Source organism: Paroedura picta, chromosome 5 (genome assembly GCF_049243985.1).
Source record: "Paroedura picta isolate Pp20150507F chromosome 5, Ppicta_v3.0, whole genome shotgun sequence".
NCBI classification, from domain to species: domain Eukaryota; kingdom Metazoa; phylum Chordata; class Lepidosauria; order Squamata; family Gekkonidae; genus Paroedura; species Paroedura picta.
In genome coordinates this window covers 40,477,229-40,491,259 of record NC_135373.1, presented here as the reverse complement: position 1 = coordinate 40,491,259, position 14,031 = coordinate 40,477,229, and the positions used below count along the sequence as shown (strand labels likewise).

Genomic DNA, 14,031 nt, shown 5'->3' with positions numbered 1-14,031 from the left:
ACTCAGTGGTGAGAAAGCACATATTGCAAGGGCCCCTGCTGTCACCTGTGAAATGCCGAGAGGTGCAGCCCTGGGAAACAGACAAGGAAATGAAGAGGGCTGACTTTTTGCTCCTGGGCTTCTGTCCAGAGATGCTTGGAGATAAAGCACAGGTATTTTTTAAATTAAACCTCCCCAGGGTTGGGAAAACGGCACCGTGGTTGACGTGTGATGATTGCGGAACTGGAGGCATCCTTCCCTGCAGGCATTTTTAATTAACTGTTTATTAATTTCTTATTTATCCCTATTATAGGGGGAAGAAAACCGCCCCTCTGCAGCACCCAGGGGGTTAGTTTTGAGGGACGAGGGAGAAGAAACAGAGCGACAGCAGAACTGGGATGACAGAAAACAAAGGATCAAAACACTGGAAAATTTGGGTAGGTGGGGAAACTGATAGCGTTCTAGTCCAGGGAGCTGGAGGATCGTTCAAACGACAAAGCTCTGAGTGCCATATTATTCTGCAAAGGTTCCTGGCTATGGCAACCAGGGGCCAATTCATGCAAGTTGGATAATGCACTTTCAGTGCACTTTTGCAGCTGCACTTCTAAGCTGCACTGGAAATGAATTATCCAACGTGTATAGAATTGGATAGGAGTGTCCTTTATATTTGTCCAGTGTTATGCTCCTGTGTGACTCCCCCTCGCGCCAAGTTCCAGCACCAGTCTGCATCAGTTTACAGATGAAATCCAACCCTTCGCTTACCGAGTGTCGCATGAAGCCAGGCAACATTTAATGAGACCTTCCTGAGCTCTTCAGAAAAACAATCTGGGCTGTGTATGCGTGTGCACATGTATGTCTGCGATTTGCTCAGCACGATGGTCTGCTTTCCAAGGGGAGAAGAGAAGAGACAGGGCTGGGAAAGCAAAAAGAACGTCCGTTGCAGTGGCTCATGCTTGCAGACCCAGTCTTACCTTTTCGCCATGTTCTCCTTTTTCCCCCCTTGGTCCTTCAGCACACTTCGCAAAAGAGAAGAAACGAACAGGTGGGTTAGGTCAGCCAGAGAAGAGATTTTTTTTTAAAAGGCCAAGCAAGCACAGCCTCCTTCTGGAGAGGGGAAGCAGCTCACCTTTAGAGGAGCTTCGGGTGAGATCCGTACGCAGTCGGCACCCTACAGGAAGAGGAGAAGAAGCCTCAGGACAAAGGATCTGGGTTATGGCTCGGATGTGCTGATCCTACCACATTCTCCACAGCAGAACAGTGGCAGAGGAGTGGCAAAAGTCCACGCAAGGGTACGACAGTGGTGGGCTTGCCAAGTGCCAGCAGGTGATTCCCTCCCACTGATATTCCCACACTCCCAGAGGCAGAAAAAGGAGAGGAGGGAATGTTGTCTAACCCAGAAGTAACGCTACTTTTGGATCACCCTGTAGAAATCGGCCCACTCTTTCACCACAGAGATGTGAGGAGATTCCTAGAACATTGACCGGAAGTGATGTCATTTCCAGGTCAGGTGCAACCATCCCCAGGCCTTGCCCCAGAAATCCCCCAAAGGTTGCTGGGAGAGGCCTAGCAACCATAAGTAGCGATTAAGAAAACTACTCACACGGTCACCTTTCTCTCCTTTTGGTCCATGTGTCCCGGGAAGTCCACGTTCGCCTCTTCCGCCCTGCGAGAGAGAGATGAACTGTCTTCATGCCAGTAAGAAGCAGCAGGGGGATGCAGAAAACGGCCCTTTGCCAAAGCAAGCAGGGTCTCACATACGGTGAAGCCAAACAAAGCGTTCTGCAAGTATCACTTGTCTGCGCAAACATATCTTGGCATATGCATCTTCTACAGAAGTCCTTTAAAATATGGACATCATCCTAACCCATCCTCCACAGTACTACATCCAAGTAGGATGTGGAACCTGGGGTCAAGGATTAGAGGGGTCCAGGTTGTGGATAGGAGAAAGATGGTGATGCAGACAGAATGGCTGAAAGATCCTCTCCCACAACCTTTTGTCTGCAGAAAAGATGTTCACTGTCTGGTTACTGATCAGCCAGAATCTTGGCTGCAGATCTTGAGTCTAAGCATTAATAGCAGGTTTAAGCAGCTGGTCTAACAATAGAAACTGGCCTTCCTTGACAGGCCGGCCAAATGGCACATGCTAACCGCCCCGTCTTAAAATTATCAGATGCAGCCTGTTTTTTTTAATTAATTGAGAAATTACAGAAGTCAGTCCAGAGTGCCCACAGCTCGGCTGGTGTTTGGAATCAATAAGCCAATGCCTTACATCTCAGGGACATTCTGAATAATGTAACAAAAGTTTGTTCTATTGCAATAGTTTTTTTTTTCTTTTTAAAACAGACTCTAAGCCAAGGAAAGAGTTAGAAGAAATACAAAGCAGAAGGAGCCATATTTAGCTCCGTTAGTGACTGCCTGCCAGAAAGGTAATTCCACGGGGGTGTTGACGGCATAAACTCAGGACAATAGAGCCCAACAGGAGGCGGGGATCAGGTTAGCGCTTGAGTATCTTATCCACCACAGAGATCTAAGACCTACCTTCAAGCCAGGAGAACCCAGAGTGGCCTGAGGAAATAAAGATAAAAAAAAACACAGTTATTTGGTCAAGGCCTTAAGCACCTCTCTAAGCAATGAATCCAGCACGGGAGAAGGCTGAGAACAGAGCATTCAGGCTGATGGAACGTTTACACTATCAGGGGCTGTGAAACTTTAGCCGAGGGAAAAAAAGATTAAAAGGCGACATAACAGCCCTCAAACCTAACAGGCTGCCATAAAGAAGATGGAGAGGAACTCTTTCCCGCTTCTCTCCAGGGAAGGATAAAAGGGGAAGGGAGTTAAGTTGCCAGAAAGAAAATTTAAGAGTGCCATCAAGGCCAGAAAATGCCCTGACTGGAACTGTGAGGAACGGACACTGTTGGGCAGTGGAATAACCTGCTAAAACAGGGGTAGTCAAACTGCGGCCCGCCAGATGTCCATGGACTACAATTCCCAGGAGCCCTTGCCAGCATTCGCCAGCGAATGCTGGCAAGGGCTCCTGGGAATTGTAGTCCATGGACATCTGGAGGGCCGCAGTTTGACTACCCCTGTGCTAAAGTATCAGGAACCTGGCAGAAAAGATGGACGGGACTCCACAGCCCCTGAGAGTCTGAGGCTGCAGTTGGGTTTCCACTGGGGGCTAATTCTTAGTGACTGGTAAGCTTCCCTGGTCTCAAATGGATCACCAGACGCAAGGGATGGCTACAAAACCCTGTTTTGCATCAGAGTTCTAAAGTGACTCCTGTTTTTGTTTTCATAATATACCTTTAACAGAATATGTGCATTCTTTCTCATATGAATTATTCTTAACAAAAATTTTCTTTAAAGAAATTTTATTTTGAGGGAGAAAAAAGAAATACTACGTGTTATACATTAGAGCAGGGGTAGTCAACCTGTGGTCCTCCAGATGTTCATGGACTACAATTCCCATGAGCCCCTGCCAGCAAACACTGGCAGGGGCTCGTGGGAATTGTAGTCCATGGACATCTGGAGGACCACAGGTTGACTACCCCTGCATTAGAGAACTGTTATTTTGGGGGAAAGATAATCATAAAGCTGGCATTTGACAGTATATATCTTGTTCCTTTGCATCACCTTGATATCACACACCACATGCTGCATTTCCCCCAGCATTTACATTTTCCCCAAACTTAGCATGTACAGTCTAAAGATCAATGATTTCTGTTCTTCTCAATTTCCATTGTTCAATATAATTTAATATTGGACTGTTCTCTTCTGAATTCTGATGTTGATTTATTGTGCATCAAATATGTCAGTTTTGCCATTGTCTCACATTCCATTAGCTTATTTAACCCAAAATAAAAAATGCAAAGGAGGACATTAACAGTCCTGACTAGTAATTATTTTTAAAAGCCTTTTCATTATAAATATAAAGTATGTTTTCAATTCTTTTTTTTTTTAATTGCAGGGACAGCTAAGTAATTCAAGCTATTTCAAATGTTTGTGATACTGCCAATTTAAAGTATAAACATGTGGCCATTTGTCAGAAGGCAAGGGAGCTCCTCTTAAAATATTATGAGCTGGGAAACTAACATACACACACCCATTTTAACTTGGATTCCACTGCCACAAATTCTATATGCTATATCTAAGAAGAAATTAAAGAATGGAAAGAATTTTCTGGCCATTTTTTCTCCTGTGTCTCAATTTCTCAAGGGTAGGGGTTTATTGCTGCAGGTGGGGAAGTGACAACCCTGTCCAGCCTCCCTTTAATATTGCTTAGACCCAGAGTACCGAAAATGGCTCCCTGTGTGCATGTGCAGAGTTCATTTCCTTGTTCACAGAAGAGCAATTGGTAGAAAGCAACCAAATTGATTTGTATGAACAGTGTTGCTCAGATATGTGGAACTGGCCTACAGGAAATCAGAGTCAGGCACTCCGAATTTGTTGGCTATCTTGGCAACACATGGCTCATCAAGAGGAATGCAGCTTGCAAGTCATGCGGGGCAGTTCTCAGGAGGTCTTGAACAGTCTCCAGTTCAGCTTCTGACTCAAAATGGGAAAACAGGGAATGTCATACCCTTGCCAGAGCTATGAACGGTGACTGACTGGAGGGCTACATTTGATTCAGAGAGTCATTGACTGCACAGGCCTCTCAGCCTTTCTATCTGAGCCCGTGTCAAGATACAGGGATCATACTCTGCCCTAAGGGAGCCAGCTACTATTATAGAATCCTTATTTTAAAAGCAAGAAAGATGGGTCTGCTCTTTAATGGGATTCAAGACACTGAACTGACCAAGCAGCCATGGGCAGTTGTGAACAAATTACCCCACATTTTATGCACCAGCTGCCTTGCCTTCAGTTCATGTTGAGGGCCCACCACCGAATGCTAAAGAAAGTGGGCCGGCAGATAATGATCTGTGACTTTCCTTCCAAGTGCCAGCTCTTCCCCAGACTCCTGTGTAAATGCCTGGCATCTCCAGAGTCCAGCCCTGCCAAGCAGCCACTGGGTAAACAAGGAAAGGGAAAACAGCATGGAGGAGCAGCTACGACTCAAGCCTCTCCCCGCCCCATCCAAGCTCCCTGAGCCCCACCTCCGCCTTTCATCCACGCGCCAAAGCAGTTGCTATAGGAACCCTTGCTGACATCTGGAAGCCATCAGATATTTCTTTGGTGAGCCAGATGTTCCAGTGGCTGCATGCCAGAAGTGACAGAAGAAACGGGGGGAAGAGGGAGGGATAAAGGGTAGCGGTCTACAGAAAGCAAAAGGGAGGGAAAAGATGGTGGGAAATCCAGCCAGCTGTTGCAGGTAAAGAGACCTGCAGGGGAGAAGAAGGAGGGAAATGCAGATTCAAGGGGAGGGACCACAGTTGGGATGAATGAATGAATGAATGAATCAATCAATCAATGGCTGCTGTTGAGGTTACAGTTCTGCAGCTGCTGTAAAGTCTTTTGAGTCAGCATAGCTGAGCTGCCAAAGGAGGAACAATCTAAAGACACAGCCCCATACCATCAGAGGCCCTGTGCGGGTTGGGAGCTGGTCAGGTGATCTTGATATCACCCACGCTGGCGCGTTGAGTTAGTTGGGCCTCTCATTTGGAACACTGAAGCTTGCCTGTAATGGGAACTGAGGGAGCCCTGACCAGAAAAGGGTCATGGCGGTGCACCAGATGTGGAAGGCGTGGGGCAGCCTTTCCAAGCGGACCCATGATATTCGGCCAACTCTGACATCAACCCTGTTTCGTCTTTCCCAAAATAGAAATTCATCTTGCTTCAAGTGGATGCTCAGTCAGGTTGCCACTCGTTTCTGTAGGCCTTGCTCTCGTGATACGGACGACAGACCAACTACAAACGTATCAATAGGTCAAGCTTTCCCTGTCAGAGTAACTTTACCTGTGGCATTTTTGCACGTCAAGCGGTTAACAACACAGCAGCCCTGCCCAAACACAAACAAAAAAAGCTGGCGATCCCAGAATTCCTTCAGCTGCCTGTAAACATGGGGACTTGCTACGGTTCCTTGTGATGTGGAAAAGGTCTTTTGCACATGTTCAAAGCCTTTCTAAACTTTGGCACTCCTTCCCATGTTTCCAGCTCTGCTCCCTTGGCTGCTGTCAGAATGGACAGTGTTCCTATGCAGCATGACCTGCCTTCCTTAGGTCCTTATAGTTCTCAACCCACAGTTTCCACAGGGGCAACTTTGAATCACATTTCCTTCCTGCATGACCTAGACCGATTATGCATGGCGGTGGCTGCTCTGGGGCAGCATGCCCTGCCTCTTCCCGTGTACACACGGGGGACAACATCCCCTGATTCACACATTCCGCCCTGGAGTTGTGCATGCACACACACAACTCTTGGGCTGGAAGGTCCTGCTGCACTTCGCAGCAGCAGTGACAGCAGAAGGGGAGAGGCACAGGGGTCCTACTGCAGGATGGTGAGATAGCGGCATGCCACTATCCCACCATCACGGGGGGTGTAGAAATGTTCCTTTCGGCTCTGCAGCACCATGAAGCTGAACAGGGCATTTTGTGTCCCTGTCAGGACACCGTAGGTGGAGGAGAGGAACTGGGCCTTTGAGGCCTGGCTCATCCCATATGCATGGGCCTGGCCTGGACGGGCCTCTGGTGGTTGCCGCGGAAAGAAAGGGTATGCAGAAGATCCATGTTCCCTTGCCATGGGCCATCAGAGGCCCTAAAGCAGGCCAGGGCCAGGAGGGGGCCTGGATGGTGTCGGCATCATGCATAAATGGGAATTAGTCCCTCTGTCATGCAGGCGTCAGCACACCTTTCCCTACCCATGCATAATCGGTCTTACAAATCCACTTGTAATGGATCCCACTCCTGACTCCACGTAACAGGGCTCCAGAGCATCAGTGCATGAGCATCTCTCTGTAGGTGTGGCTCATGGCTGTGAGAGATTGGAGATGGAAGGCAAGCGGGATCTGGATTGCTTTCTGAAGGCACACCAATGGCCCTCTTGCACTAGCATTCAAGAGATGCATCAGCCCACCTTGTCCAAAGCCCATTGATTAAATATAATAAAAATCAGCACTTGGACTTACATTTGCATGTGGACATGGGGGACACTGCAAAAGAAGGAGATAAGTATTAAACCACAAGGGGACATTTCTTCCAGTTCAGGCCGCAATGTGTAGTCAAATGGCTAGATTGTGTGAGTGAGAAGTCCTGTCAAGTCACAGCCAACTTATGCCAACCCCGGCAAGGGGCTTAAAAGAAACTGAGAAGCAGAGGTTGTTTGCTGTTGCCTTCCTCTGCAGAGTCTTGCTTGGTGGACTCCCTTCCAAATACCACACCTAGGCTGTTTCATGCTGGACTGCAGCCGGGAGTTTTAGTCATGGCAGGTCACCCCATCTCTTCCTGCACCCACACGGTGGAGTTTTTGGCCCGGTGTGCCTCTTCCGTCCCCGATTTGTGCTCCTGCACGGGAGCTGGGGCAGTGAAGTTCCCAGTGCGTAAACGGTCCTACTGAGCTTTTGAGACAGGATCGGGCTATACCAGGCTATACCTTCCCTCATAATTGCTAGATTAATCCATTACAATCATTTGACGGATGGAACATTTGACCCGATACATCTCCCTTGGTGTATAAAACATGGAATAAAAATACTCCCCCAAAATAGCAGGTGGTGGCACTCTCTGAGAAGAATGCAATCGAAAAAGTATATGTATGACGCAACAAGTCAAGTAATCCTGTACTGCTGGCAAATAACAAAATATGGTTCTCAGAGTTTATGCTTCATAACATTCCAGAACTGAGCCGGGGAGACTATTTAAGCCCTGTGTGGGCAGCACTGGGAACCCATTCGGCTTTTGCCTGAGCCATTCCCTTGCCATCAAAGCTGGACCAAGTATTCTGTCTTCACTGGTTTCCACGTCAGGTCTGGGAGATGGTTTAATTTTAGTGCAGTTTAGCTGAATTTTAAAGCTTTTGCTGTAAGATTATTTGCCTTGCTGGAAGCTGCCCTGAGACCTTTTTGGAGCGGGGTGGCTTAGAAATCTAGGGAATAAATAAATAATTCCAGCCCTGAAAGAATCTTTTTGAAGACGATTTTGTTTAGCTTTAACGCTTTCAAATAAGCCTCAAGCCGGTGGCTATTCTGTTATTAGTTGCATTGGAGCAACATGGAAGAGCTGAAAGCTTTGCCTGAATAAGGACTATAATTATATACTGGACTCTGACAACAATATTGTGCTGATTGCCGGTGGTATAGAATTACCCTCCGAGAAGAGGCATCCTGTCTCCTCTTAAACACGAAGGAAAAAGAGGTATTCCCTCCAGGCAAGGAGAAGGAATCTTCCCAGCTGCAATGTTCCCCCCACCCACCCACCCACTTCTCAGTAAAAAAATTAAGAGTTAGCTTGTGACATTTGGAGTAATGGACTCACTGAAGTAATTATTATGAAATGTTGGCTAGCTTGGAACTTTTACAGGAAAGACATGGAGACCGGGGCTGTTAAGCAAACACCTTCTCGGATTCCCTTGCAAAAATGACTGCTTTCTCTTCAATTCAGCAATGCAGGAAAAGTGAACGGCTGCAGGAGCTGAATGGGCTCCCTCTCCTCTCTCTGGCCAAATCCCGAGCATAACTAGAGGGCTGTAGTATACATGAGGGTTTGTGGCTTGACCACCGCTTCCTTCGGCCAAACCAGTTAAGTGTGAGATGTTTCCCAAGGGAGGGGCAGCTCAAGAGAAGCAAACCCTAGACAGGCCACGGTGTCTGAGGGCTGCTTGGCTCTCTCCTTCCACTAAGGCAGGGGTAGTCAACCTGTGGTCCTCCAAATGTTCATGGACTACAATTCCCATGAGCCCCTGCCAGCATTTGCTGGCAGGGGCTCATGGGAATTGTAGTCCATGAACATCTGGAGGACCACAGGTTGACTACCCCTGCACTAAGGGCAACTGACAGAATAGCTGGGATTCTCCCTTACATGCTACTGACAGGAACTCTGGGTTGGTGTAAATTAGGGAGAGCCTCTTCTGGGTACATTCATCTCCAAGAAGAACAGTTGGTTTTTTATGCCCTGCTTTTCACTGCTCAAAGGAGTCTCAAAGCAGCTTCCAATCCCTCCTCTCACCACAACAGACGCCTTGTGAGGTAGGTGGGGCTGGGAGAGCTCTGACAGTACTGCTCTGAGAACAACTCTAACAGGACTGTGACTAGCCCAAGGTCACCCCGCTGTCTGCAGGTGGAGCAGGAGTGAGGAATCAAACATGGCTCCCCAGATAAGAAGTTGCCGCTTTTAACCACTACACCAAGAGGCTTTACAGAGCTGCACAACAGTTTCTTCAGTTCAGTTCTGCCCCACAGTGTCATAAAAGGTAAAGGTATCCCCTGTGCAAACACCGAGTCATGTCTGACCCTTGGGGTGACGCCCTCTAGCATTTTCATGGCAGACTCAATACGGGGTGGTTTGCCAGTGCCTTCCCCAGTCATTACCGTTTACCCCCCAGCAAGCTGGGTACTCATTTTACCGACCTCGGAAGGATGGAAGGCTGAGTCAACCTTGAGCCGGCTGCTGGGATCAAACTCCCAGCCTCATGGGCAGAGCTTCAGACTGCATGTCTGCTGCCTTACCATGTCATATATCTATGAAACTCCACCAGGAAATACATAAAGGAGTCTCAGATCATTGTACTTGTCAGAACCAAGAGTGCAAAGCAGATGTGCATTTGGGAGTGCAGCCAACCGTGGGTTCAAACATGGATGTTTTCTCGTGCATCCAAAAACAGGAGGGCAGGAAAACTCTAGATGGCTTCCCTGACCTCTGCGGAGGAAGGAAAGGATCAAAATGTGTGAATGTTCTTGAGAGAAAAGGAGATAGTATCCATTCCATGTGCATCCAAATGAGCATCCATATGAATGCTGTCCTTCTGGGTGCGCATGCCATTCCGATGCTTCACTTTTAGATGCACAGCCATGTTCATTCCCTTCCTCCCCAGCCACTTCGCGAAAGAGCTTGTGGATCCAGCTGCTGATTTCCCCCCTCAATTTAGAAGACATCAAACAGAATTAGAGCACAGCAGATTTCCTTAATTCTCTTTCTCGTTACAGTCATTCACATTCTTGCCCATGCTGTCAGGTCTCCACATTTCATTTCTTTGCAGAGCTGATTCTGTTGTGTACAATGGCACATATGGTATCTATAAACACAACGTATATTATTTAAACATACAACCTATGTATAATGTATGAAAAATTATTTACAGATGCACAAAGACCACTGAGAAATTCCAAAGGGGTAACTCCTAGAATCGCCTAGTCTACAGAGGCAAAAGGAAAAAGGAGTCAGACGGCACCTCAACAACTAACAAAATTTATTCCAGCATAAATTTTCATGTATCACAGCTTGCCGTGATTCATCATGAGATGTTAAAAAGAGAGCCCAGTTTTTAAAAACAAAACATGTACCTTTTTACAGGGAATATTTGGTGCATGTAAATTTAAAATACAGAATCACAATTTCTGATAATCTAGTACAGCCTTTCTCGATGTTTTTACCACCAAGAAACCCCTGAGATTTTCTGCAGGCTTCGAGAACCCCCAGAAGTGGCGTGTTCATAGAGAATATGGTTGGGAAACCACCCAAGGCCCCTGCTCTTCCCACCCCCCTCAGGCCCATCATTAGCCATTCTGGGAAGGGGGGGTTGACTGATCATTTATGATCATATCACCCAATAATTTAACAAACTGAATATGTATATATAAATTTATTAACTCCCACCCATTTTAGGAAACCCCTCCAGGGCTTTCACAAAACCCTGCTTGAGAGAGCCTGATCTAGTAATACTTAAACTATATTATTTACAGAGTTCTAGGGATGCTTCTACAAGACATTTATAGCCTTCTTTTTAATAATTATGCTGGAAATGTCATTCTGATCTTTGTGCTTTTCTAATAATAAAGGTTTGGTGGGGGAAAGGGGGAATCCCAGGTTCAATGTACCTATGGGAGACGTGAAATCAAAACTGGGATTCTCTGGAAGAAACAGCGGTAATGAGAAAGTCACACTTGTTGCTAAAAATGAATTGATGCAAAAGGGGGTTCAAAACGTCTACCTGGTCCATGGGAACTACACTGCCCATGCTGGAGACTGAACCTTGTGGCAGCATCTCCACTGTCTGAAAACAGACATGGTTGGCAGGGGGAAGTAAAACACGGGTGGGTGTTTAGCAAATGTCTAATTCTTGGCTATATATATATGTGTGTGCCAGAGCATATTGGGGTTCTCTTGCTATTGAGCCCTTTCAGAGTTGGATAGACTAGAAGTCTGGATTATACAAAGAAGCAGTCAGGAGAAAGGTTTATGGTGAGCCCTTCCACACATGCTGGATGATGCACTTGCTGCAGGATGCTGTTGCAGCGGTGCAAAAAACAGGAAAATCTACTTCTAAATTGCATTATCCAGCACATGCGGAACGGGCCCAGAACAGGATTAGTGCAAATGAATAATTAAGTACTACATTCTAAGCAGGGACAAACAGGGGGTTTGGTTCTCACCTGTCATCGCTGAATGAATAAAATAAATTCTGCATCCCTGCAGACCTGGCAAGGTGCTTCCAGCATGGGGTGAGTGGTGAGGGAGAAATGTGTGAAATTCCTCCAGATGAAAACATCACGTTTGCAACATTTTGAATCCTTACCTGCAGCTACTTCCCCCAAAAAACACATTCACAATGATAGATGCTCTTATAGTAATACACACACACACACACACACACAATGACAGCAGTCTGCTGCTGCCAGTGTATAGAGCCAGTGCTTCTCAAAATCCTGTCTGAACATTTCAAAACTGTGGATTTAACTTTCAAAATGTATTGCATTTTGAGGGTAATTTAAAACCCCTGTTAGTAAAACAATTTGCATATTTAATTATGCCTTCCTATCCCCCACTACTTAAGATTTCTGAATGCCTACAGAATTTCATAGATGCTGCAACAACCCTGCAAAATAGGCTGGCATTATGATTCCACATGGCAGATAGGAAATGGAGGCGGAGAAAGATTTAGGTTCAGACAGATGTCTGTGCAGGGAGACGCCACCAAAACTTTCCTCCTCATGCCATTTTCCTAACCAGCAACAGCCCCAGAAAACTACTGCTTGCCCCAATAGGGGAACTTACATGTAGCCCAGTGGTACACGTGGGGCTACAAACATGGCAAACCGATGCTTCCAAGACTGTTCCAGGTCAGAAAAATGGTGCAAGGGGAAGCCCTGCTTCCTGTGTGCCACTGTGGATCTGAATCAGACCCCTGCACTCCTGAGAATCACATTTAACTTGTGAACTCCCAAGTTCACATCTATTTGACAGAAATCCAGGGATGGATCAGGAAGGAATATGATATTGTTAGGGGTCAGCAGTTATTGCTCTTATAGCTCTTATTGCCAGGGGTCAGCAGTTTGGCTGCTTATGTGCAAGTGCCTTGTTTTGGGGTTTCCTGAAGGCATTGAATCACAGGATCATAGAGTTGGAAGGGGCCTTACAGGCCATCTAGTCCAACCCCCTGCTCAATGCAGGATCAGCCCTAAGCATCCTAAAGCATCTAAGAAAAGTGTGTATCCAACCTTTGCTTGAAGACTGCCAGTGAGGGGGAGCTCACCACCTCCTTAGGCAGCTTATTCCACTGCTGAACTACTCTGACTGTGAAAATTTTTTCCTGATATCTAGCTTATATCGTTGTACTTGTAGTTTAAACCCATTACTGCGCAATCCTTCCCTCTTCAGCCAATGGAAACAGCATCCTGCCCTCCTCCAAGTGACTACTTTTCAAATACTTAAAGAGGGCTATCATGTCCCCTCTCAACCTCCTTTTCTCCAGGCTGAACATTCCCAAGTCCCTCAACCTATCTTCATACGGCTTGGTCCTTTGGCCCCAGATCATCCTCGTCGCTCTCCTCTGTACCCTTTCAATTTTATCCACATCTTTCTTGAAGTGAAGTATGAATCTTGGTATGTATCTCTACAGCAATGAACCCTGCATGGTTCTTATTAATGACCTCATTGCCCATAAAGGTTCCGTTGTCCAACTCACCTTCTCCCCTTGGTCGCCGATCTTTCCAGAAACTCTCAGCTCATCCTGGGAAAAGGACAGAGAAACAACAACATGACTGGCTGGTAGTTCATAAAATTCTTCTCCTCCACATTTTCATGTTATCTCCCATTTGTCGATGGCTGTATACAGACAGCACCTAGCTTTTCTTTTCTTTTGGTCCTTTATCCTCATGAAGGTTGGCAGGAGCCAGAGGAGATGGCAGATCTTCAGGGCAGCAACAAATAAATAAACCAGAGACTATCCTGCCTTTGATTCATTGTTAAACAACAGAGGATGAAGAAGACATGGCTGAGTCCCGACAGCCGAATACAACCACCCATGATTCACCCAACGTGGTCCATGGCTCTCCAGCTCTGCTCTTCAGGAGGACAATGGTGCCTGCTTAGAAGAGTCATATTTTGACGAAGACACATGCGCCACCGTGCATGGCATTTAAGGGCTATTCTTATCGCTACTCAAAGGCTCTTAACCATGGCTGCCATTTGCCTAGTTCTTTTCCAAGGCAATTGGTACAATAAATTTTATATGTCAATAATTTTTTAAGGAACAACCAATGGTTGTTCCTTAAAAAATTATTGACATATAAAATTTATTGTACCAATTGCCTTGGAAAGGTTCTGTTTTTCTCTGTTTATGTTTTGAACCTTCTTCCTTGTTCGTATTGTACTTGCCTAATTCTGGCAGAAGATCTCCTAGCAATGCATCCTGCCCTCACTCAATAGAGGTGGAGATGGGGGAAATGGCATCCATTGATGCTTGGATGTTACTTCCTGTTTTGAAATAGGAAGACTGTCACAATACTGTAGGAAATGTCAATAGTATGGTTTTTACCAGAGTAGGCTTTCTCAACCAGAGTTCTGTGAAACCCTGGGATTTCCTGATGGTCCTGGAAGGGTTTTGTGAATGAGTGGGAATTAATTTTTAATATATATTTTAAAAATGTGTTAAACATTTATGGGTGGTATGACCATGTACCGTCATGTC

General features: G+C 46.2%; 1 protein-coding gene across 6 annotated transcripts in view; it reads right to left on the bottom strand.

Annotated features, from left to right (window-relative positions):
- The window catches only part of COL16A1 (collagen type XVI alpha 1 chain), a 168,348-nt gene that overhangs the window by 91,461 nt on the left and 62,856 nt on the right, over positions 1-14,031 (bottom strand). For all 6 annotated transcript variants that reach the window (XM_077337466.1, XM_077337465.1, XM_077337467.1 and 3 more), the window contains exons 9-14: positions 13,027-13,071; positions 7,037-7,060; positions 2,518-2,544; positions 1,580-1,642; positions 1,106-1,147; positions 951-995 (exon numbers count right to left, since the gene is read on the bottom strand). In XM_077337466.1, coding sequence (XP_077193581.1) covers positions 951-995; positions 1,106-1,147; positions 1,580-1,642; positions 2,518-2,544; positions 7,037-7,060; positions 13,027-13,071 — 246 coding nt within the window. The remainder of the gene's footprint in view (positions 1-950; positions 996-1,105; positions 1,148-1,579; positions 1,643-2,517; positions 2,545-7,036; positions 7,061-13,026; positions 13,072-14,031) is intronic.